Source organism: Spodoptera frugiperda, chromosome 29 (assembly GCF_023101765.2).
Source record: "Spodoptera frugiperda isolate SF20-4 chromosome 29, AGI-APGP_CSIRO_Sfru_2.0, whole genome shotgun sequence".
In the NCBI taxonomy this organism is placed as follows: Eukaryota; Metazoa; Arthropoda; class Insecta; order Lepidoptera; family Noctuidae; genus Spodoptera; species Spodoptera frugiperda.
This window is the reverse complement of record NC_064240.1, coordinates 2,207,974-2,234,710: the sequence shown is the minus strand read 5'-3', so window position 1 is coordinate 2,234,710 and position 26,737 is coordinate 2,207,974. Positions and strand designations below refer to the sequence as shown.

Below are 26,737 nucleotides of genomic sequence, written 5' to 3'. Positions count from 1 at the left end.
AAATAAGAGAAGGTTTATAGTAGTACATCATTGTTTCTATTTTTGGTCATATTACGATAAAGACATATCAATGTTCCAAATCAGTTCAGAGAGTTAAAAAGGTCAATATATTTCAGTGCACCTCGATGAACCAGAAACTCACACCAAGCAGTTCCATTAGTACTCCTAATATAACAAAATTAAGGCTTAGAATGTATTACAAAAACATTTCCTCAATTCAGATTTAACATTAAGTTTAAGTTAATTAATGCAACTAGGTGGATCCTTATAAGAGCGGTGTCTGTCCGCTCCGAATGTAGTGTTGATAACACAAGATATTATGCGATAATTCACAATCGCTAGAGGGGATTGCAAGTTTAAATAAAAAGAAAACTCGGCGCCGTGGCCAGTGAGAGTAAGACGTCTTGGCGAACGCGCGCGAAAGTTACATTTGAACCCGCGCCATTACAAACGTCATCCCGACTTATATTTATTTTTAAAACAGGATAAACTAAAGGTGGACTAGTAAAATATTTGTGGATTTTTCATTTTTTTTTTTAATCAAGTGAATTTAATTTTCCTAGTGGGGTGACAGTGCATGTGTTAGTGACTTTCGCCGCCTATTTGTGTAGGATACAATGATGTTCACACGTAATATAAAGGTAAATCAATAACACTAATTATTATAAAAGCACCCTGTGGTAAAAATAATATTGCACACACGAAAATTGGCTTCGTAAGCAAAGTATTGGTTTAAACATAAAGGGAAGTATAATTTCTCAAGCGGTAAACACACACTACAATTGTGTGCTACGCTAAGTTTGGAAACACATTAATAATTTAAAAATAACTGTAGTTATAAAAATGAGTACCTACCAATTTAAATGATATTTCCAACAAGAAAGTATCTAATCTGACTGCCGTTGGTCAAGTGGTCGCAAGTGCAATTGGCGGACAAGGGGTCTCGGGTTCGATTCCCGGATTGGGCAAAAAATTGCTGGCCTTTTTACGGTTTTTAGAAAAAAAAACTCTGTCTGAGTCTGGAATGGTGCCCGGTACGTGGCAGTGGCATTAAGTGGCATAATGTGCAAGTGCATCTCTGCCTGGCCCTTCGGAGACAAATGTCGTGATATTACTTAAAGTATCTAATCTTCTTAAAGCTGCTGTTTTCACTGCAGATTGACACTCGTAATATATGATAGCGATAGTATTGCGTTAAAAAACGTTTTTCAATCAAAGACAAGTTTCACCTTTTCTGACAATGGCAACAAACAAAAAGGTGAGAATGTGTGATTGTTGTACTTCATAGAAAAGTGTTATGGTGTAATTGATTGAAGGTAAATATTTTCTATGAGTAGGCGTTTTATATTGTGCATATAAAAATAGGTGAAGATATGCTTTCATATGTTCCGTTGGTGCATTGGTTGGACGACAGTTTACTGCAAAACGTGTTATGGGTTCCATTACTTGTTTATTCTTGTTTAAAAACTATGATTCAAAGTTCAACAGTATTAAGTAAATGGTTAGATACAGAAATATTTCTGATAATTATGGGTAAAAATATTTAAAATTGTCATTGTTATACGTAAAAAGCTAGATATTATTTTAAATAAACAAATATATAGTAGTTGATAGAGAAATAAATGTATACATACATACAAACGAATAGAATTGGATTCTCTATTTGTAATATTGAAATAACCGTTTGCGTTTTTATTACATATATATGAATATACACCAAAATAGTTCACAGTTCACATTTTTTTATCTGTCTGTCTGTTCCGGCTAATCTCTAAAACGACTAGCCCTATTTTAATGGAAATTTTACTGGCAGGTAGCTGATGTACCGTTATTTTAGAAATAAATGTTTTAAGCTAGTCGCTAATTCCGTAAACCACCGAATAACTGCGCGCATCAGCTAGTATAAGATAAGTATTAAGTAGTACTACATACAAGGAAGTGGTTTCTTTCATTAAATAGGATATTTCGTTGATCGATTTTATAAAAAAAAAGTAACTAATTCTTCTTCCCCTTAAATAAGTGTAATACCGGTAACTACATATAAATTATATGTTCTGCATTGTAGACTTCAGTTAGGTACCTGACTGTATTTAATTAAACACATCCACGTACAAATCATGTATTTCCTATTATTGATCGATAAACTAAAATTAACAGAAATTATAATTGGAACAACAAAAGCTATATCAATATCAGAAGTCCCATTAAAAATATGTATATTAATCCCAATATATTTTATATATCATTGATATTTAGGACTAAAATTGCAATGCAATTTCAGTTGGGTGAATGAACATAACATTACAAAATATCTTTACTGTTACTTCCGACAGGAGAACAGAAACATAAATTTTTGTATTTGTATGTTATGTAACTATCACGAGACATATTAAATTAATTATTTATGTTGTACGGCTTGGTCGCGTAACTCGACAAATTTCAGTCATCATTTTTATGCAACGCTACTTATGAATATGAGCCCCTGGCGAAACTTGAAACTAGTTGAGTTACTTTGTTAATCAGTAACGTTAGTAAGTCGATAAACGTAAAACTTAAAAAACCTAAAACTTACTCGTTACATAGTTTGAACTTTATTTTTTTTTCTTTTGATTTCTAAGATATTATAAGAAAGCGCTTTTATATTGTGCACATAAAATGTACCTATGAATATACGTAAACACAAATACTAATATAAATGCAACATATTACCCAAATCGTGAGTACTCATTTACATCCATAATATTAAATACATGTATTTACGATTGCATGTAACGTGATAGCGCATATGTTCAGGTTATATTTAAAATTCACACGTACATTTTAACGACCCTTAAAACTATGTACTTATTACGTAATAACGTTAGGTCTTATGCCAAGGCTTGGAAGTTCAAATTGCAGGTTGAGCACATATTCTCATGATTTTTATTGTTATTCTAAAAGTGCAGGATACTGCAATTAGGTACAACCGAGATACACATCTAAAGTAATGATAGTGTAACGTGTGTTTAATGAACACCAAATTCAATGGAAAATTAAGATTATATACACGCAAAGCTTTACTGATTGGGTAGGGAGTAATTAATTAATATCTGAGAAGCTCATTGTTATTGTTAAAGGTGATGTCTGGGGCAGTGACCTACTAATTTTAATATGGGATCTTTATTTTAATGGTATTTATATTATAGTCGAAATTTATTTCAATGATTAGGCGTATTAGATATAATACGTATACGTACGTATATCTATATATATAAAAATCATTGCTGTTTGTTAGTTACGCAAAGACTCGGGAACGGCTGAACCAATTTTGTTAATTTTGGTCTTGAATTAATTGTGGAAGTCTATGGAAGGTTTAAAGGTTAGAAAAACAATTTTGCTGGGTCAGCTGGATGTACATATTAGTCTAGATACTAATGTCTCTTTATTTATTTGTTTAATCTCTGCAACCGTGATACAGTAGCCATTTTTAAAATATACATTTCTCAAAAACATACTTATGTCTACAAAATTAATAAATGTCCGCAATTATGTAATTATGGAATAAGGTCATGATTATGCAATGGTAGTGAATGTAAAAACATAACAGATCATGATGTTTTATTTACTTATATGTAATCAATTCATCGTTGGTTTCCTTTCACGCTAAAGGCCCTTAAGTACATTATACATATTTGTTTGTTTTGCTTTATACAAATTTAAACTTTATACACCATTCTTCAATGATTAAAAAATCCAATCCTTTTTACGATCATTACATTGAACTGACAATAAACAAATTTCCCTTTCTTTATAGACAAAGATTCACTTTTATCCGGTCTTTGTTTTTTCTATGTTTACGTAATAAAAGTGAGTTGAACAACCTATCATTACGACGTGATGTGGACTCAACTTAACTGTGTGACTTTTATAATTACAATGATTATATTTTGGTTGATATGTCATAGTAGCCATAAATGGTCATATGATTATTTTCTGTTAATGTCAGAGCCTGTGAAAAGGTTTTAAAATGTAACCAATGTTTCGGTTACGCAATTACCTAAACGCTTCAGTTTACTTACAATAATTTTTCATTTTAAATATTCATATGCATGATAAGTAGGGGCCGTTTTTAAATAATTAAATAATAGGTGGTATTAACAGTCAAGCAATTAACTGTAATTAATTTAAAATGTTTAAGCTCTAAAATAGGTAGAATGTTACTTAATTGTTCAATATGGTAAGATAGGAATATTGGACCGTCAAGATTACATTATGAAAGATTAAATTATTCCTACAAACGGCAAAAAGTAAGTTGCAGAAGTGGTGAAACATATTTAGAATTTACATATTCATAGCCTTTAGAAATGTGTTACAATGAGTTTCAAAATGGCTTCTATTTTAGAAGTATGAAATTTGTTTAACTTTCTCATAAATCGAAAGATGACGCGCGCATAACGCGAAATACTTTTTATACGCATGTATTAATGCGTATAAAAAGTATTTCGCGTTCTATCGTCCCTACCTACCCCGTGGGAGACAGTATGTGTTGTTTATATGTTTATACACTCGGCGTCACAAAAATCGCACCTCTTTAAAAGTTCCCTTCATAGTCATTTTAACCCTATTAATCAATGGCAGACATATGACTGTAAGGTATCATTGGAAAGGCAATTCATTTAAGTTTAAGAATAAATCAATGGATTTGGTTTTTTGTTTACCAGGGAATAAAAAAGCAAGCAAATGCAAATGGTTAAAAAGTTACATTTTATTTTATCAGTAATAAACAACTTAAAACCTAGTGTTACCCTCCCTAGCCCTGATGACTGCTTCCATGCTTTCTCTCATGGACGAATTAATGTGACAACAGTCTCTTGAGGAATGTTATCCCATTCTGAATATTTTGACAACATTTTTTTAACGTTACGTGCTGATGAGATCTGTTGTGTTTAGGAATTCTAACTGTTGTTAATTTAAAGGTCGTTAAACGTACTTTCAATTGATACCAATATTAATAATGTGTAATGTATTCGTTACTGGCGGGACATGTTTTAAACTTACAATTTTCCAAGAGGTGCAATTTTTGTGACGCCGAGTGTATTATTGGATATCTGTATGTTCATAATACGAACGTATTGTACTTGTAATATCCAAATCTATGTGGTAAAATATTATTAATGAATCAGAGCTAACGTAATGCGTTTACTATCTTTACGAAAGATGTGGCTGTGCGGTGATGTCATTCTATGTTCGCTATAAAAATTTATAACATAAAAATTAATAATAATACAATTGTGTCAATTGAGTCACAATTTTTTCCTTGTATTCGCCACGAAACGGATTCGTACACAGAAATGTCATTGATGTCCAATCGCATGCCGACGCAGAAACCCGCGCAAAGGCCACCTATAATCTCGATCACGTTCGGGCATTGACATGTAACGTAACACCATATTGAAAGTGAAGCCGTTTTGCTTTCTGACTACCACCATTCGATGTACGGCCAAATTATAAACATTACTTTATTGAGCTGGCACTGAGCTGTCGATGGAAAGTGCTCATCATACATATATCAACCGTATATGCTACTATATTCAAGGTTGAATGGAAAAATACATAATCTGTAGACAATAATGAGGTAAAACACCTAGAAATTCAACTTCACGTTATGTAACTGTATTGTGATCTTTGTGTTTGGTTAGTGGTCAGTACAAGTTGCTATGTGACATAAGCTAATGTTTTTTGACCTACAAATTACAAAGTACGTAACATGAAACTTATTGTACACATTAAAGACTGAGTGATAGTTTTTAAATTGACCTAAATAGTAAGATTATAACCTGGACAATCTACGGTTAATTTTATTATGATTAAAATTTATATCAACTAATAATTGTTTTCCTTAATATGATCACAAGACTATAAACCTTTCGTAACTTGCACTATAATATTGTAACACGCCCATAACTTAATGTCGATAACAGTCAAACAATGGCATATTATTATGTTTATTGTCACAGAAGGTTCTATAGCTCAGTGAAACTATTTTAAAAGAAGGTCAACGACCATGATGTACTCACAATAGATGATAACTAACCTACTTACTGATAACAAAATACTGGATCACGATCATGCATACCAGTCCAAACCAGACTAGATCAGTATACATATATTTGTGAGTAACAAATTAAAAGTATATAGTACATGCCAGTATGCACGTAAATATGTAAGTATTACTTAACATGAACTTAAGTAACCAGATGACTCAGATCTTCCATAACTGTTTCGTCTACCGGATCTCGTTGTGGGCAACGTACAATGTGGGACTACAAACCAATTTGCCTTTTGACACGGTTTGACCAGACAGAGGCACGAATCGACTGTGACTAAAAGAAAGTGTAAGAACACAAATTACTGCATTTTTATGGTATAAGCCGGTAAACGAGCTGACGGATCACCTGATGGTAAGCAATCGCTGCCGCCCATGGGTACTTGAAACACCAGAGGCGTTACAAGTGTGTTGCCGGCCTTTTGGGGGTTAGGAGTTTAAGGGTTGTTGGGGAATCGGGAATTGGGAGGATTGGGAAGGGGGTAATTGAGCCTCCGGTAACCTCACTTACATAACGAAACACAACACAAGGCCCATTGATTCCGAAGAATGACTGTCCCACACTTAAAATAAAAAAAAAAATACTGCATATAAACGGTCTCGTTAAAATGTGATTCCCGCTTAGACTATGACCACATCCAGGATTACATTTTCTTGATACTTGTGTTTTGTGTAATTTTGTGATTCAATTGAAATGCAAATAAAATAAGTCAAATAAAATTTTAGTAAATAATTTTATAACTAAAATTGTGGTTTCGCGGGTAATGACACTACAGTTCTACTAAACCTAAAAGGAAACATGTAGGAAGAGACATGGGTAAATTTTACCGTGATTATAATATGTAGTCGTGTTATTAGCACTCTGAACACGGCAGTGCAGGCACCGGGCTTGGGTATGTTTAACTTGCACTCTAACTTTCACTGTGGAGAGCTAAAATTCTGAATGAGAAAATATGACGACGAACATAACAATATAAATCATTAAATATTCATGTGTTTCGATTGAAACTTAATCTGATTCATCTAGAATACAATGTCAATGTCAATAGTAGAGTTTTATTGGTATTTTAAAGTTATATTTACTTCACAAACAACACAAGCCTGAAGTAATTAAATAAAAATGATGTCAAATACTTAAATATTTGTTTTAAATATCAACTCAACTTGTAGACGCAAAATTCGGTAACAGTTGCTTGAGAGAACCCGCTCACTATTACGTTATTCGTACCATTGATGGCACTTCACGTGATTATAGACATGTTGATGGTACATTCACCACATTAAGATTACCTATGATGAAAGGACGCATAGAGATTGTAAAAAAAATAAGCGTTGAACTATGGAAGTTGATTTTATGGACCACATAAAGTTTATTATGTTCTCAATTGTTTTGATTTAGAAATATTAAGGCATTCGTGCTTTATAATTCTGATATATTTAAACTTTGAAAATATTCTAGAGAGACGCTGTGAAATCAAAATAGTTATGTTTATAAAGGAAAAGTTTAAAATAAATATTAATAATGTCACATGTGTGCGGACCGGAATCGAAAAGGAAAGAAAGTAGACTACGGTTTTTCTGACAGACAATCCGGTTTACGATACACACACGCTAATGGCATCGGAAGGTGCTTCCATAACTTTGTGAACGGGCGTCACGTAATTACTTGTGATCAAGCATTTTTGCTCAACTGGTTTTCACGTGTCACTAAAGATATTGTCGGGCTGCCGATGAATTTGCTGGTTGCCGGACCTCCGACTTGAAGTAGGAGCTTGGAACAGAGTGGTTTTTAGAGTGTCACACTATTTCTGAACGCGCCTAGAACGAGATGAGTCATTTGATCATTTTCAAGTCACAAAAAAAGAAAAACCAAAGTTAAGTTTACTCGCATAATAATTTTGCAGATGCCAAAGTCTGGTAAAGTGGCGAAATAAATAGCAATGTGTCAATGTGTTTACTAGGCTGTTAATGCAGATTACAAAATTGGCGATGTTTGCAGATTATAATGTAACAATTCTTCTCCTACGTAACTTAATTACGTCTTTTGAACCTGTTACTATTGCGCATATTACTTAACACCTATTGACTATTGCATTGGCCAAAAATATTATTTGAGTTTATAAAAACACTTACACCCGTGTCTAGCATTTAATTTTTATAATCCTAGTAAACATTACGTGAGACCTACAAGATCGATAACACTTTTGAAAAGGTTCAATGACCTTATATGTTGGTCTAGACGCAAATTATTTTTTTAATTGATTAAAATATTAAGGGTAGCAGCAATAAATTATCTCTAAATTAAAGATGAGTTTTAAATATACTCATATTGTACCTTGTAACATTCCAGTCCAAAATTCATCATATCGTCTTTCAAAGAAAAGTCAAAGATCATTGACATCGCCACTTTCTAAAAACCTTTACGACATTTGTTAACAACGACAATGGCAAACTGTTAACTGACCGCATTACTATTAGGTTTTCATTTTTTCCGAATCCCTGAAATTGTAAACGTTTTATGTAAGCGACGTTACATTACGACATAATGATCATTCTTTGCCGCCCATTGTTTGAAATAAAAAATGTCTTAAAAGGAAATGGTCGATACCGATATGCTATTACACCGCTCCACTGCGCTCAAATTGGCGCATGTGACACTTTTATTGGCACTCTATAGCTTTGTAACCTGTCATTGAAGAGTTTCCTTTAAACTCGCTAATTCTTTAAGTACATGCACCATGGATTGGTTTATTGCCCTAATTGGCACAGATCAATGCAACTGAAGGAAGAAAGAAAGAAATAACAAAACAGTTTATCCGCACCGCTACAAGAAAGTGCAGGCAAAACAAAAAACATGATTTAAATGAAGTAAATGAATAATCAACACGGCGCAAATGACCATCACATATTTTATTCTACGTAAAATATAAATTCTAAAAATGCTGTTTCACATATTTTTCGATTCATTGAATATAATTATAATTTTTAATTTTGATTGTTTTTGATACTAATTTGACAATAAAATGGTGACGTACTGATATTTAGGAAGTAACTGCTATTTTTATAGTTTAATTGAAGAAAATGTAGTTTCTTCGTTATGGTCTAATGTTATGAGACCTACTTACGCGCTAAGATTTCTCTAAATGTTCACTACCAACAACAGGAAATTAAATGTAAGTAATTATCACCGTTGTGTCGTACGGAGTGTTATATCTTTATGCGTAGATAAACAGTAAGTGTCTCTCTTATTTGTATAATTAGTGCGTATACAATAGAACTTATAATTTATTTATCTATTTAGCTCTTCATGCACATAAATGTGTACACAAGGTGGGCTTAATGCAGTAATCATTTTCTACCAGCCAAACCTTTAATTATAAGTTTGAAATCGTCAACCTGCCTTCAGCAAATGTGGTGAATAATACTCAAACCTTCTCGGTGTGAGAAGAGGCCTTTGGTCAGCAGTGACTCATTTATAGGCTGTTGATGTGTGAAATGACATAATATATTAACCCTTTCATTTTATAAATTACTAGCTACTTCCGCGCGGTTTCACCCGCTCTGCTCGATTGATCATAGCGTGATGTTTTATAGCCTATAGCCTTCCTCGATAAATGCACTATCCAACACAAAAAGAATTATTCAATTCGGACCAGTAGTTCCGGAGATTAGCGCGTTCAAACAAACAAACTCTTCAGCTTTATAATATTAGTATAGAAGTATAGATAGTATATATAGTATAGTATATAGTATAGTTATAGATTTTTTTATGTTAAATGGGCCGACGTTTGGCCGCTATCTCGCCTGATGGTAAGTGATGATGCGGGCTAAGATGGAGCACGTCTGTCCACAAGCAACCTATTCACTCGGGCTTTGAAGATTTTATTCAAGTCCAGAAAATCAAGAGGTCGTAATTTTCTATTAGGCTGCAATTAAGATCTCTTCTCTCTCTGTTTATGGAAATAAGATTTCATCTTCGATATGCATATTATTATGCATCTCTTGCTTCCACGTGGGTGCGTTTGTTTACATAACTTACACCGTTTATTTGTTTTGGTTGGTGAAATGTCAGTTAATGTCAGTTTAAAACGTTGGCAACAAGATAACCAATTAAAAAGAATCCTTGATATGTTTTATTTACTTACGTATTGTTGCTTAGCATAGAATAATAAAAATTATTTTATTATATCCAAAGGGCTTTCGGGAAAAATTTTCTTGTATATACTTCAAAAACTATTTATTTTCAATTTCCTTAAAATTATTTGAGTTTAAACGTATCACAGTTTGATTAAAGCATTAGAAAGTTACTTAGCACACTTAAAACTTATTAAATAAACATTCGTTAAGCTTACACATCGACACAAAGAAATTTAAGATTCATTCATTTTGTCAATAAATAACCCAGAGGCAATGAAATCAGCGACATATACACTTTTATATTATGCATATAATGTAGATAAGTAAAATAAAATATTTTTAAAATAACTGTACGAAATTCAAAGTGAACACCCTCACTAGATATGCATAACTCTATGGTACTCTATGAAATAATGTTCATCTCTATTGGAGGATCTTAAAAACGATGACCAGCTGATCGCTTCCGCCGCAAACAACGTTGTAGCCCCACCAAGCGGAACCATGCGGGTTGACGTCAGAGCGGCGCGCGCGCATAAAAAACTTTCACTTTTCTTTCACTGCCAAGGCTCGGCTCGCGGCCGCGCTCTGTCGTCATAATCATATTATGTTTATAACAACATAGCTATTGTCTTATATCTATTACTTAAATTGTACGGGAAATGTTGAAACGATAACTAGTCGTATGAAGTAATGTGATGTTACTATTTCCTACGCAATTTATTGTCAAGCTTTGTCATGACATAAAGAGTTGCTGTGATTAAATACATACGTTGCTGAGCACAATTATTTGAGGTAGCTTCACGTGTTGTTGACAATGGTTAAACTGTTCTTTCAACGAGTCATCTTCCTACTTTGTTACTGAATGTGATGTAACATTAAGACATACTAGCCTTTTGTTAACGTACGTGTAAAGTAACTTCAAATTGCGCATGTACAAATTGTCTAGATAACACAGATGTTTACATTATTCCTATGAACATAAAACAGTCCGACGAAACATTGAAATTTCTCAATAGGGATGATGACAGGGTTATAAATGAAAATCTATTTAGTCCGTCAGTTAGGTAGTGAAAAATTATACACACGTATTTTTTATTGTGTTGTACATAAGTACAACGACGAATGAGATTTAAGTATTGGAAATAAATACGTCATTTCTACGTATAAAATATACCTAAAAGTGACGTTGCGCGAGATTTCAAATTGACATATTTTTAAAAGTATTATTTTCTGTAAGAAAATAAAAATACGTGTTTAATATTATAAAATAATATACAAGACGGGCATTAAAATAAAAAATAGTTATTTACCCTATTTGAACTACTAAAACAAGCATACTATTGACGTTTTATTAATTAACTCTTCTCTTCCTTCACCAGTTATGGCTGTGCGTGGCTTGTCTGGCGTCTTCACTGGCAGCCCCAGCTCCGTCACAGGGCCCCCAACTGTACCTGGACATTATCGACATGGCCGCCATCAGCAGGATGTCACCACAACAACTCGAAGCCCTGGCAGAGGGTCTAGCAGCTGAAGAAATTATGAGGTACTATAATATTTATATCATATTGTACAAAGCCATGTTTAATTCTAATTTTTTCAACATCTGTGGCATTACGAGATTTTTAATGGATCAATCACAACGCTTTACACAAATTTGCTAGTCATTTATTCAAGTACTTGAACGAAAGATGTGCTTGTAGTAGTACTATAAGACGGACAGTACTCAATATGATTTTTTCTTAACCCTATGTTATTTTTGTTTTTCATTAAAGGACAAAACGGTCGTCAGCCCAAGCGCTAACGTCAGTGGTGTCTAAAGCATCATCAGGGATTCAAAGTAAAGTGGGACTACTGGGCCAAGCGTCTGCCTTCATCGCGTCAGCCTCCAGTAAGAGCGGAGGCCACGGGGAAGAGGGCCACGGATACAATTACGAACCGGTAATATACGAGGCCGATAAATGCTGTAGGATATCAGCAGAAGCAAAAATATTTTGTTACTTCTAAAACACAATTAAAACGTATTAAAAACAGAGTTATAACTAGTTGAAGTGCTGCACACGTATTTTGGTAACGATGAATGATTACAATTAGGCGACGTAACATACTATCCAATCATCCATAGTAGTTTCTAATAAATGAGTATGAATAAGAATTAAAGGTAAAATTATTAAATTTTAAATAATCTGAGGTATTGTTCGGTTAAACTCAGATAGTATAACCAAATGACTCACTTTTGGTGTCACAATGACAATAATTTAATTCCAGCATCAAGAAGACGAGAAGTACGACTACTGGGGTCTGAAGAAATCTATCCTGTACACTCTGTTCCAAGCTGTTAAAGCTATAACTGGTGGAGTGACGATACTGAAGGGCCAGCTCATCAAGGGAGGCGGAGCGCTCGCTGCCACGCTGGGCAAGGTGATCTCCAGCAAGGGAGACGCCGTCAGCAACCTCGGCAAGAAGATTGTCAGTTCCGCAGCCCTTAGTCACAAGAAACCACATTGTGAGTAATTTCTTTCATATTATCGAGACTTTTAGAGGTGTTTTTATCATTTGATCGTAATGATACTTTAGCGGTTCCCAACCTTTACCTACTATAACTTTTTTCATGAGTAGTCCACTAACCATTTCTCCATAGTCCAGAATAAAATCCCGGATTATTGTAATATGTTGCTATTCTCAGTTGTGTCCTTTGAAATAAATTTAATTCCACCTTTGACCGTGGTATTTCTTAGACAGAAGTGCCATCTTGTGTATTTTTTTTGCGGACTACTGGTTGAGAACCACTGATACATCATAGCAATGTCTTACACGAATAGTAATTGAGGTTTTAGTGTCATAATTTATTACTCAATCAAATAAGTTTAAAAAGGGTCAATTTGTTACTTATAGCTACTAGTTATTAATATTATTGCATAGCAATCAAATGTTATGTCAGATTCTACATGTAATTAACCATGTAAAATTCGGTCACATACTTTTTGGAGCTATGAATTATGTAAATTAGAAAAAATGTGATAAATCCATTTAGTTACGACACATGTAATTAGTTATGTAGTAATTAATCTACGAATCTTGCCATTTTGTTGTTTATTTGTACTTATATAATTTATATGGATGGTTATGTGTATTAAGTAATTAATGGTGCAATCCAAACTAGTAAAAACTATGTCAAAGTTCCTGAAACGAATGCAGATTATGTAAACTATTAGTACTAGAAATAAGTAAACATAAACACATTTTAAATATTTAAAATTATGTTATGTTACTATTGACCAAATCTGTACATGTTTAATAATAAATCATGTATCTGTGAACTCATTTGTTATTTTCAAAATGCTTTTTACACAGTATACATATAATATTAAGTACCTCAATATTTTTTATTTATTAGTCTACATTGTATATAATTGTTTTTCATGATAAAGTATGTATATCTATGAATTAATGTTTAGGTACCTTATTTTTGACGGGGAAAAACTTTCAAACGCCTAGCTTTTTGGGGAAAAACTAGGGAGTGTGAAATTTTTACCTCACTAAAACCCTCCCGGTGATCATCATCTGCACCTATAGTAGGCACCGGGTCCTTTCAGTAGTCCAACCCCGGAACCCCCATTGGTGTAATAAATATTATGGCACCTCCCTACGGAGACCTATATATCATCCTTTAGTCGTGTTAAGGTACATAAGTATCATTTAATAAAGCCAAGATACATGACAATTCTACAAAAAAACGATTTCCATACAACCAATTCATGGATTACCGTTATCATTTCGAATGAACTGCATTTAGTTAATGTAAATGAAAATTGGGTTAACCACAAAATCGACGTCACTGTTCATGGTAACCAGCTGTGTCCAGTTTATGACAATTACCTGCCTGTTACGTAATCAATACATACATAAGTATATACTTATTACGCGGTTTTCCATTAGGTACAAAACTCATTACATCATAATTAGTTCATTGGAATTTCTTATATTCATATTTGTTTTAAAATCTGTTATCCTTAATTGTACGGTAACCCTAATTATTCATACATGTTACCTGTGACACCAACTTATACCTATAACCTATTACAGTTGTTTTTTATAGTATTCTAAATTGTTTTATATAGATATTAGACTCCAAGGAACATTTATGTAGTTTATACACATTGACTTTGCAGAATTATTATATTTGTCGTACATCTTCTCTATTCATTTTTCTTTTATAAAAAAAAATTACAAATATTATGACCTGTGTCCATAATTACCTGTACATTAGCTTAAGTTACCATCTAAATCAAATAAAGTAGAATGCAATACCTAAAGGATTTGAATTAAAAGAGAATTATTTCAGTAAATATGACTCAAACAGTTGAGTCCTGCAAGAATTGAATTGCTGCAACTTGTTTGGGTTTACCAGTGGCCAGGGAAACCTTGTAGCCAAATATGTAGTATAATTAAAGTCAAAGTCAAATTCAAACCATTTATTCCAATAAAACCATAAATTGATATTTCAGCATAAATGAATAATAATTTATTTCTATGGAAATATCTAATTACTTCAAAGACATCTTTTTATACCTAATATGTCACCACAAATTAGTTACGTACCATATTATTGTAATTAGGTACTAGAAAATCCAATGTGGTTATCATAACAAACAAATAATATTTAATTAAAAACAAACAGCTTACTTAGTTTATTGTAAATCCAATGGAAAACCAAAAATCTTGTGGTCTGGATTACAATTTATTTATCGTACAACAAGGTAAATGCAGCAATCAGTTTTGCGAAACCTTTATGGTGAATAACAAAACGTAAAATGGGTTTTACATTATTATCCTTAAGTTGCACTCAATGTTGTAATGAGCAAAAATCCAATTAAAAATACCTATTAGGCTAAAAGAGGTAGAGTGATTCACCAATTGAATAAGTAGATGGATTCACCAATAAAGAAGTCTTACTGAATTCCAGTTAGTTATTGGTGACTTCATACTTTTTATGACAAAATACAACAATCAGTTAGTGCCTAATTAGTTTCCTTTTTTATTGAATAGAAAAATATCCTGAAAAAATCCTTTAAAAATGTATTTCTCAAATATTTTGGTATAAATATTCCAGCGACTGCAGTATACGGGCCCCCGCCGACCACACACTTGGAATACGGGCCCCCGACCGCGTATGGCACGCCCACTGCACCAGCGCACTTTACCGCCCCTTCAGTGCCCACTGGATACGCAGCACACAAATATCCTTCGCAACTAGACGGTAAGATAAACACATCATATTAAAAAAAATGCGAAATACTCTCTAGGTACTTACTCTTCCTTACAACCGAAAGTTACAATCCAATTTTATTATAACATGAATAAATATAATTTCTTTTGTTCGCCGATGTCTGCTATTTTTAGTATGTATTTGGAAAATAACTTCAGTAAATTCTGACCACACAAGAAATTCCAAGTGAACAAACAAAACCCGTTATGTTTATTATGAAAAACACAAACAAGAATAGTCACACAAACAAGTTGTTTATACAAGTGCTCTGAATATTATGTAACATCTCCGATCTAGGAGCTTGTACGCTTTTTAGTAAACATCGTTACGCAAACAATCATTACATACAGAAAAAAACACCATTATTCATCGGGAAATGAATTAATTTCACGCTGTCACTGTATTGTGTTTTTGTTGACTATATGTTGGCTGTTAAATGGTATATTAGACGCGTAAAGCCTATCGGGAAAAAAAGAATTCTTACCTAAATTCAATGTTTATAAAAAGTCTTACAAAATATTTCTATGCATCAAGATAAACTAGATTAAGTCTCAATATACATAAATCTAAAGTTGATTACATCATTCAGAACGACAACATAAATAATGCATATTGTTAAAATCACTATGATTCCGGAAACAAGGTTTCCGTGGCATCAACCAATTTGCAAATTATTATTATGATTATCTAATAGTATTACCAAAATTGATAGCTCATGAATATACGCCAATATAAAAAGTAGAACATATCTATTATCTACAATCTATTGCGTAATGTGACCGGTCAGAGGTCTTGATACAACGGAACTAAAAAGTTGCATAATTTTCATATAAGCCAAGACGCATGCTGCTTACACAATACCGCTCGTAGTGGAACTTAACGGATATCTTCGTGGGAGCATCATTGTGTAATTAAAATGTTTTATTCGCTCCATGAGCCTAAACAAACAGTGAGAAATCTACAGAAATATTTTTAGTATGTAGCAGTAATTTACTAACAGACCTAATGTCATTATTAACGTATGTACGTACGTGACTAAGCATTAACAACGAGTTGAAAATAAGACGTAACAATATTATTGGACATAAAGAAGTCATAAAAGTTGACTCTAGCTTGTAGTTAATATTGACTATTTATAAACAGCCGTAAAGTCAGCGACAATGACTGAGGTAGCTCTTGAACTCGGACACAATAATATATTGTTTGGCACGAACATAATTTTCCTTCGCAATCAATATGTTATTGTAGAGACCTATGTCCAGCAGTGGACGAGAACAGGCTGATGATGATGATGATGTTATAGTAGAAGGGGACCAAAAGATAGTAACCATCTGTAACCTAAACCTTTAGTTTTTAAATAGTAACTTAAACAGTACTACCCAGCTCCATTATTTTTTTTATTTTACGTTGCAATACTCCGCATATCCGTTTATACTACATTTTTAGCAACATTTTGGTTGGTTTAACTTAGAAAAAAAAACCCTAGGCTTGTAATGTTCCGTTTACCCCATTCGTGGATAAAGTTTAACTCGATTGAACTTCAAGTCACGATCTTCAGCTTCGAACCTTTTACTACCTAGTTATTATCACTTATTATATCAGAAGCTAATGTTTCATCTAGGTCATTATTGCATAACATCCTCATTTCCTGGATTTGATTGCGTAAAATTTGCCATTTATCTTCTATTGGTCTAGATCGCCGTTTTAATTTTATTGCTTGTATATTAATTTGATTGATATCTGATATAACTTTCCGTTTAAATTAAATATTTTAGTATCTAGTAATTTAGCCTAGATTTTGTTGAATCAGACATTCAATCAGAACGGTCTATAATCATTTTATTTTAATTGTGCTAAATGCTAAATGCAATGTAATAACAGTATGTAGGCACATACTGTTTATCAACATTCTTATGTTGTAGATATTGCAATAATATTGATATGTAAGTTACATCCAATAGTGGTTCCTTACATAACTCAGCAAACGGTTATCATTGCAGACATTGTGGTCAGTAACGTTGCCAATGAGGTCATATTCGTGTACCCATTGTTTATTGAGGATACTTTTACTTTCGACCACATTTTGTAAGAGGATATAACAATAGTACCTATTTGAAACGTCTTGTAACTAAGGCGTATTCATATTTTTAATCCCTACCTACTAACAGTTTATTAAAATATGTTAAAATGTTAAAATGACTGCCTCGTTGGTCGAGTGTTCGCAACTGTAACTGCCGGAGAAGAGGTCTCGGGTTCGATTCCCGGGTCGGAGGAAGTATTACTTGGGCTTTTTCAGTTTTTGGAAAATTTCTCAGTAGTAGCACGGAAACTGGAATTGTGCCCAGTATATGGCCATAGGCTCACCCCCTATTACATGGGACTTATAACACAAATGGTGAAAAGTGGGTGTACATTGTCATTATATTATATTACGTGCCGTAATGTGCACCTCTGCCTACCCCTTCGGGGATAAAAGACGTGACGTTGGTAATGTATATTATATAAAATGGGACTAGGATTTAAAATAAAGTCTTGTTTCATATAAATTAGGTACCAGTCGTTTATATTAAAATTTATTTTTTCAGAATTGATAGTGTCGTCAGTAGTAGATGCTGTTTCAGAGGAGCCGATGCCTTTACCCTCAGAAGAGCTATTGTATCGCTATTTTGACCTAGTCAGTGAACTGTGGTAAGAGTACGCTCCAGTCTTCCTGCCTGGTTGGCACACTGTGTTTCTTTTAGCTTCATCCTGCTTTTCTCTCTACCTAAGTCATAGTTAAGCTGTGTTTCGGAGTGTTGTCTTTTGTCCTGAATTGGGTTATGGCCGTTTATTCTTAAACGCAATCAATCTACATCTTCGAAAGATTGTCTTTATTCAGTCAGTATTATTCCTCCAGTATCTTCGACCACTTTTGGCTGTAAATTGTGCAATTCTTTTGTCGTTCTTCTACCAGTAAGTATTACTGCTAACTGACTGCAGTTAGTTACTTCTTCATCTCCTAGCAATCTCGCACACATCTCCTCTTTTGGCACTCTTAAGCAGAACAGATTTCAAGACGTTGTCTCAAAGTGTTCTGCGATTGTAATTATATTTTAGATCGTGAAGTTGTAACCAGCATCATGGTGAGTGATGTCCATAACGAGAGCTGGAGGTGTCTATGTCATCAGATTTGGAAGTAAGCTATTTAACTTTTGTGTGCACGGTAGTAAACAGTACTGGGAATCTTTTTTAAAATTTTCTATCAGCTCTACTCTTGAAATTCCAACAGTGTTTAATGTGTTCATGACTAAATCCCTTAAGCATGATTAATACACTTGAGGTCTTATTATAAAATATTTGTCATTCACGGTTTTGTTTCGATGCCCAAAAACCGCAGCGACGTCCTCACCTCATTTACATAAGACTTTCCCTTTCAAACGGAAATAGACGTTTAAAATTACGAAATAACTTCAAACACTGTGTCCGAATAACTATGTGTGTCATTTTGTAATTCGGCTAATAATTTTCAGTTTGATGTGTATTGCCGTGTAACTGTGTACCGTACACAATGGAAATATAAGAAAAATTGCATGCATTTCCAATTCGTATTTTCCCATACTTATAGATAACGACATCTTTACATCATATGGCTTTCAGAAGCTATTACAAAATGATTTGTATCTCAGATTTCATTTGAAATGTATGTAAGAGGTCTCAAGTTTTGTATGTCGAACTTCTTTAAAATTAGGTAGACTAATAAGGAAGTGCAAATATAGAATAAATTCGTATTGAAATGGGCAAAAAATATGCTTTATTACTTCAAAACACTTATCTGCTTTTTGCTGCTCCTCGAGCGTGACCACCATTTGTAAATACTAGTTATAAAACAGTTTATTCAACAGTTATCTTCATATCTGTTAACCTGAATACACTCGCACTAAAAGTCAACTAAAGACCTATTTTGAAACTCTATTTGTTAAGATCAGGGAAGTGCAAGATGCAATCGCGCTATATTCCGTAACATTTAAGGAAGGCACACGATTTAGTTAGGCGCGGCTTCGGGTGCCTTTCAGTGAAAGTGTACCTATTATGTCACGGATCCAGTCGGCCCGGTCGTAACTATATGATCATATGACACGTGAGCACAGCGCCAAGTCTCAGGGAATTGGATCCTTTACATTGTATTTCATTTTGCAACATGTGACATAACTGGGAATATTATACTTTATACTTAGGAATATATAACCAACTTTCAGAGTAAGTGCACAGTTGTTGCAATAAGCGTCTTTGTGTAGCGAGTCGATTACTTTTAGAATGATACATAAATTGATCGAATTATTATTTTGAAATGTTCTAGAACTTTGATTGTCAGAAGTTTTCGTTAAATTGCATTTGCAGTGACTAAGTATACGATATTACTATAGATTAATTTATTTAATTCCTGTATGATGACGACGATCTCTTGTTGGAACATAGTTTTTCTGAAAGTCAATACTTATCAATTAATTAGAGTACACAGTGATGTCATATAATATAATCAAACGAAACGTGAAAAATATTTTGTTGTAATTTATTGTTACATTGTTTATCACGGATTGACTAAAACATATTTCATGAATCACTCTAGTGCGGTACAGAGCTAATTATGACCTCAATTCACAACATCACATCAACAGCCTATAAATGGCCACTGTTGACCAAAGGCCTCTTCTCACATGGAAAAGATTTGAACATTAACCACCACGCTTGCTCAATGCGGCTTGGGGATTTCAAACTTATAATTATATAAATTATAAGTTTAGGTTTCCTCATGATGTTTTCATTCACCGATTTTCAGTGGTGTCTAAATAATGTTAGAAAGTAAATATTTATAACTCGGAAAAAGTCACATAGGTACTTGCCGTTGGTAGGTTCCGAACCCGCATCCTCGAGCATGGCAGCGGGATAAGTGGGGATCTTAAACCTCCGGGCCACAACGACCAGTTAACGTTCACTCCTTAATTACTGCATAGAGAATTAAATAATAAATTATCAACAGAAACTTAATTACGTAATTCCTTTCAAAAAACATTAACGTAAAAACTTAAGCACTTTTCGCCTAACTGACTGTTCTGTGACTACACAAATTATGCAACGCCGGACAAAGAAAAAACCCAAACTAAAATTAAATGCCTGACGGACTATCTATCATTTTTACGAAACATTTACAGTAACATCCTTTTCTAACTTAACTGACAAATTTAACAGAAGAATGGATATGAGTAAGGTCGGCTAATGGTTGGGTCGCGCTGTTGAAACACTTAACAAATAAGTAAATATCGGAATTACCAAAACAACATGCATGAGTAGATTAGTGGTACAACGTAGACATTAATATGCAAACCATTTACAATGTATAGGTACGATGTATTTCAGAGTGGTAGAGAATGTTCTAAAGCATAATTTCTATTTCACAATAAAAATACTTTCGCTATAAATAAAATAAGTACTCTTTAAGAAACTAGCTTCTGCTAGCGGCTTCGGCCGCGTTCCCGTAGCATAAAAAGTCTTATCACCCAAGTCAACTCATACCCTGTCTGCATACCTATACCAAATCTCATCAAAATCCGTTCTGAAGTTTCAGCGTAATTGACGGACAAACATCCAAATAATCAAACTTTCACATTTATATTATTAGTGTGATTCTGTTTTCGAGTTTAAGTTAAAATTCTGATGACTTTGCATCTACCTTTTACATACGTATAAGTAGTATGTACATTTTTTATAGATCATAGTTTCGTTTCAAAGTCTGTAGAGTAAGAACAGGTGTAGCTATAAATAGTAGAAGTCAGTGAACTTCTGTGGTCACGGGCGCGCAGGTACATGCATCGAGAACACAGATCTAGACTTGCCGCGGTTTATGCGACTTTCGACCCATGTAGGGCTTACATTTTACTATAATTGTCCGTTGACGCGCAGCACTCATCACTTTCACACATCACAGAAAGTAGCTCATTGTAAGAGGGGACACACTTTATGAATAGATGCGATCGACGATCATATTGCGACGGGTATTTATTTTATCTTTTCATGGATGTCATTACCAAAATTTATATTGTATATGTTGGTACGTACTGTTTGATGGTAAACATTAAGTATTTTAACCATGCCTTTATCTAAGTACCTACTTCGAACAATGATAATGAATGATATATGGCTTCGCTTCGGACTGAAAATTTTATTATAATCACTAACCGATCATTTGATGGTCCTTTAACCTAGTCCTTCGTCGTCCTCTTTTCGGAACAAAATCGTTACTAAGGAATAGTTAAATTTTTGAATAAAAGTTATTAAGTACTATGACTACTTACGATTAGAAAAATCTGCAGGTGCATAATACCACCTGATCCTAGTCTCATTTTCTTATAATTATTTTACTTCAGCATTTTTATATAATAACCCATTAAGAGAAAGTTAATCTACATTACTATGAATACAATATAATTAATAGTAATAATATTAAATCATCACGCTACGTGACGTATGACTGTGTGTTTATGATAATTTAACTCTGACGTAATATTTTGTAACCTATATCATCAAGCAACCTAAGCCAATTACCAAGAGGAAAAAGTAAAATACATATAAAGTACTTACGCACCTGAGCTGCGAATTTATGTATAATATTACGTATTTTTCCGCCTATTTACCATGAAGCAGTTATTTTACGTAACGATTTAATGATGTCATTAAACCGTTGCTAATTACCCATTATTTGCACAAGATGACGTAATAATATTAAATTCAATAGAGGTAGATACCTGGGAATATTATAAATTTTAATCCCCCCACATAAGAATTTTCTCCTGTGTCATGGGTGCTTTTGCAAACATACAAGTTCACATGCACATGTGGATCACACACAAGAGTTGCTCCATGCGGGATTCGGACCTGCTAACCTGCCCAGTCTCTGCATCAACCGTGCAGTCAATATTTCATCAATGACAAATTATTTAGGAAAAGCAATTGTATTCGTGTATTATTATGACATAACTAATACCCAAGTGCAATTGCTGTTGCAGTGACAGCAATATGAGGAAACATTGTTAATGTCATTACTATTGTTATCGAAATCATCAGATGTACGGGTTACGTCACATTAAGTGCAATATAAACATTAAATTGCGGAATAAAATTGGGCATCATTAGATATTTGTGCAAGAAAATTAATGGAGCGCGACTTGTTAAGTCCCTCCTGTGTTTATGTTTTATTGTAAAAAAAACATGTGGATGATATAATTTATTACTATTTCTTCTTTTTGTAATTTCTTCCTATTTCACACCCAGTGATTACAAATATTTCTCAACGTAAGTTACAACTTACAATTATTTCTGAAATGAAATATTAAGCTATGTGAAATTTATGTTAGCGTTTATATACACATTAAACATAAATTACACACTAAACCATAAAAAATCATAATATTTTGTAGTTGTGAACACTAAAACATAACAAATAAATAATAGAATATTTTATAGCTTCCGGGAATTAGATCTACAATATGTAGAGCAGCTCTGGACAATTAACTATAGTATATTTTTAAAAGAAAAAACAGAAGTAATGAATGAAAATAAAGAAAGAAACAGACAGAAAGAGATCCTAGAAATATACATAACACACATATGCTTAATTTTAAGCTGAACGGTAATGTTTCCAGTTTTGTTTTTTTCTATAGTTGTCACTGCACAAACGTGTAGGTATTTATTTGAAATAATAATTTTATTTATAAGTAATTTATCTGCACTTACTTTCACCTCACAAGTCTCAGGAGAAAATACTTTATAATAAGGGCCTTTCACTGATACAACTTCCTGATTATTAGGTGGTAAACCTAATTTAATTAGCATTAAATTCAGGTTACAATTGATAATTTAATTGCTATTAAAATTATTCATATATGTAATATACCTAGTCTAATCAGTGTTGCTATAATACTATGGTTGTCCATTGTAATTGTTTTTTTTTAAATTAATCTTGAAAGTGTCACCGGCGAACAAAAGACGAAAATATTTATTCTTAAGTTAATTTAAATCCAGATAAAGTATATGGAAGTATTTCGCAGACATTCGGTACAGGAATTTAACTCAAATGCATTTATTTTAGGATACCACGATGAACCTCATCCTCCTCGGGATGAACTACAGTTTTACAACCGTTTAGGTACCACGTGACCTCAGTTCTGTATGTTTGGCATTACGAATCATCATGTAGTTCGAAATATACATAATATGAATTGTAACGAGTTGGATCACGTAGTTAGTTACTAAATGTAGACGCAGTTGAGTAATATAGCAGTTGAGGTTTGTGGCTGGTTTTACCCACTGCAGTTTTATGTAGCTATCATTGTAAAATGTCCAAATAATTAGAAATTATTTTGCATAGTCATAATTATTATCAATAATGTCTAATTTGGGTAGTATTTACTTTTGGGCATCCAAACCATCATTAATGACATCATGTTATTTAAGTCTGACACATTTTCGAGACAGGCCGGGGTAAACTGAACGGCGTCCACGCCGGCCTCGTCATACTGACCCCGCTGGGCGACGTAGCGCCGAGCGAGACTCTGGACACTGCGCACACCGAGCACTCCGGCCACACTGGACACACGCCCCTCGACCCTCCTCCCTCTATCCTCCACACCGTCTACAGCGCCATTAAAAACGCGTTCTCATCCACAGCCTCAACACTTACTGAGCCTTCTTATGGTGCTCCCTCTTATGCACCTGCGTACCCAACCTCCTACGCTGAAGACCCAATAGCTCCAGCCGCGCCAGTCGCATACCAACCTCCTCCACCTCCACAATCTTTTCCTACCTTCAAACCAATGACATGGGGAGCAGTCAACTCGTACGGCCAGCCCGCCGCCCCGGACACTTATATTGATTATGACCCGAGAACACCCACTCATAGTTATCTCGACTACGCGACACCCAAACGATCTGTCGCGCCAACAGCCAAAAAGCAGGGCTTAACACCAGAAAAAATACAAAAAATTACAACTAACTTGAAAAAAGTAACAGCTTACATTAACAACCACCAACAAAAAAGATCATCGGAAGAGTTCAAACTGACCGATTTAGAAGCCTATCGCGAAATGTTAACAAAGGGCGAGATACCGTTCCTACCCACACCCGTGGTATCTGACAACGAGATTGGCGTGCTCCCCGCGGAAATACTCGATCCCCTTCCTTCAGTGGCCACAACCACTAGCACCACCACCACTACCACGATATCCACCACAAGCACGACTACAGCAAAGCCACAGACCTCCACAGAACAGACCAGAAGACAAGACGTGAAATACTATCTACGAGGCAACAAGATTGTTCAAGTGCGATAACATTGACTCTTGACTGACTGAAGGTATGTGACGATGACTGACTGCTCAACTCTATTGACTGTGACTGTCTCCTCTCGACTATGTACAACTGACCAAACTATTCTATACATAAACACCACTTAATGACTACAAGACTAACTTTCTCTTTGCATCATTTCATGCGCATGTAGTGTGTAGTTATAGTCTAGCCAAAACACTGCTTTTCACTTGTAATTACATATAAGTCAATATCTGTCAAGATTTATTTTGTAATGCAATCGTTATAACATAATTAAGTATAAAAGGACCACAGACTACAGAACACATGATAAAGCTCACCTGTCTATGGACAGATAATACAACACACATACATTGAACTATGTAGCTGTCGAGAAAGTAAACCTATTAGACGCAATGTGTAAGGCGCATCATACATTATTTATCTTAGTCATTCACGTTTTGACAGATATTGCCATCACATTCATAGCAGTCGGCGTAGAAAGTACAATATAATTGTATTTCATATTATTTGTATGCAAAATATTGAATTATGTAACTGTAAATACTGCTGCCAAAGGAAACGTCATTTATTCTACAAGTTTATTAATTTGTTGTCGTTTTTGTTTTACAGATATTCCAGTCCAGCATACTTTGCTCAATGCTGAGGAGCTGCAGCACTATTACCATCACTAATCCATACATTCTTTGAAACTATTTGGTGATAATGTCCTAATTTTTGTCTTATTTTTATAAATAACTCATATTTTCTAAGCCAAAAGTTCTCTTAGCTGAATTGCAATAGGTTTTGAAGCCAGACTTATATTGTAAATTGTACACAAATGCTCAAAATGTGGTACATTATTCTACTATTCAAATTATGCACAAGTTTAGCTAGTGATGGTGATGTTAGTTATAAGTAAGTCTACCGTGAAATACCAAAAATTGTATTAAAAAACAAAAAGACTCCGAGTGAAATTCAAATAAAAAAATAATAGAGAGATAATACCTACGTTATAACACACTGAGTTACACCAGCAGATGTCGATCGTGAGTACTACAGCATTTGGTAGATCGAAGGACCGCTGATGGAAAGGACATTGATGGATTTTGTAACTTGATATATTGAATTGATGTTCCTGAATATGTGCCCAGTGCAATCGTGCGTTATTTATTCTAATGTGTGTTAGAGTACCTACCAGAAAGACAGCGACCAGGATTTTATTCCTACGTATAAAAATAATCGACTCGAAAATGTATCCATTAAAGTTAAACGAATGCCTCTAATTGTTATCAAAAATAGATGTATGTTAAGAGATGCTGTCTTTAAGTTAATTTGCTCAAATGTCTTAAATTTAATTAGATATAATTATGCGATTCGCAGTATTAGATAAAATACACAATTCGAAACCATGTAAAGTACATATTTGTGCCTTCAATCATCACAATGTACCTTATTTATTAAGCTGCTTGTTAGAAGAATTGGTGTTACATATAAGTATATAGGGAAATTAAAATGTATTCTGTAAATAATGCTCAGATAAATACCTAATACTTAGATGCTATTTATATTTTATGTAAAATATTAATAATAATTTCTTTTTTGTAAATAAACGACGAATGGTGTGTGAAACTTTGTATTTATTTCGTGTCACAGATTTCCTGCCTGTTAAATAACCTCAGTCCATAAAGTACACAATGGGGCAGATGACTAATTTTATTTTATATAATAGAAAGTTACAACGAAACTAGTTCTAGGTACATTTTATACTTAGAAATTACGTTTTTGGTCAATTAAAGTGGTGTGCCCAATACAGCATGTACCTAATGCCACTGTACAAAGTACACCCAGTTTTCACCTTTTTGGGTTATAAGTCCCATTACCATATTGCCATACACTGGGCATTATTC

General features: G+C 33.9%; 1 protein-coding gene across 2 annotated transcripts; it reads left to right on the top strand.

Annotated features, from left to right (window-relative positions):
• The first annotated feature begins 367 nt into the window (after positions 1 to 367).
• Positions 368 to 26,459, top strand: LOC118268441 (uncharacterized). 2 transcript variants are annotated; one of them, XM_035582936.2, is made up of 7 exons: positions 368 to 641; positions 11,602 to 11,765; positions 11,995 to 12,160; positions 12,488 to 12,725; positions 15,333 to 15,479; positions 23,997 to 24,873; positions 25,461 to 26,459. In XM_035582936.2, exons 1-6 carry the CDS (start codon positions 618 to 620, stop codon positions 24,848 to 24,850), a joined length of 1,593 nt encoding a protein of 530 aa, XP_035438829.2. In that variant the 5' UTR covers positions 368 to 617; the 3' UTR covers positions 24,851 to 24,873; positions 25,461 to 26,459. The 2 variants fall into 2 exon arrangements, with proteins under 2 accessions (XP_035438829.2, XP_035438830.1); XM_035582937.2 differs by lacking the exon at positions 23,997 to 24,873 and adding an exon at positions 23,611 to 23,667 and having other exon boundaries at positions 374 to 641.
• Positions 26,460 to 26,737: the final 278 nt, after the last annotated feature.

Excerpts from the sequence above, each read along its gene's own strand:
- LOC118268441 (XM_035582936.2), top strand. The coding sequence starts at position 618 with ATGATGTTCACACGTAATATAAAG. Across the intron at positions 12,726-15,332 it reads TAGTCACAAGAAACCACATT|CGACTGCAGTATACGGGCCC; the intron begins GTGAGTAATTTC and ends TAAATATTCCAG. Across the intron at positions 15,480-23,996 it reads ATATCCTTCGCAACTAGACG|GCCGGGGTAAACTGAACGGC; the intron begins GTAAGATAAACA and ends TTTTCGAGACAG.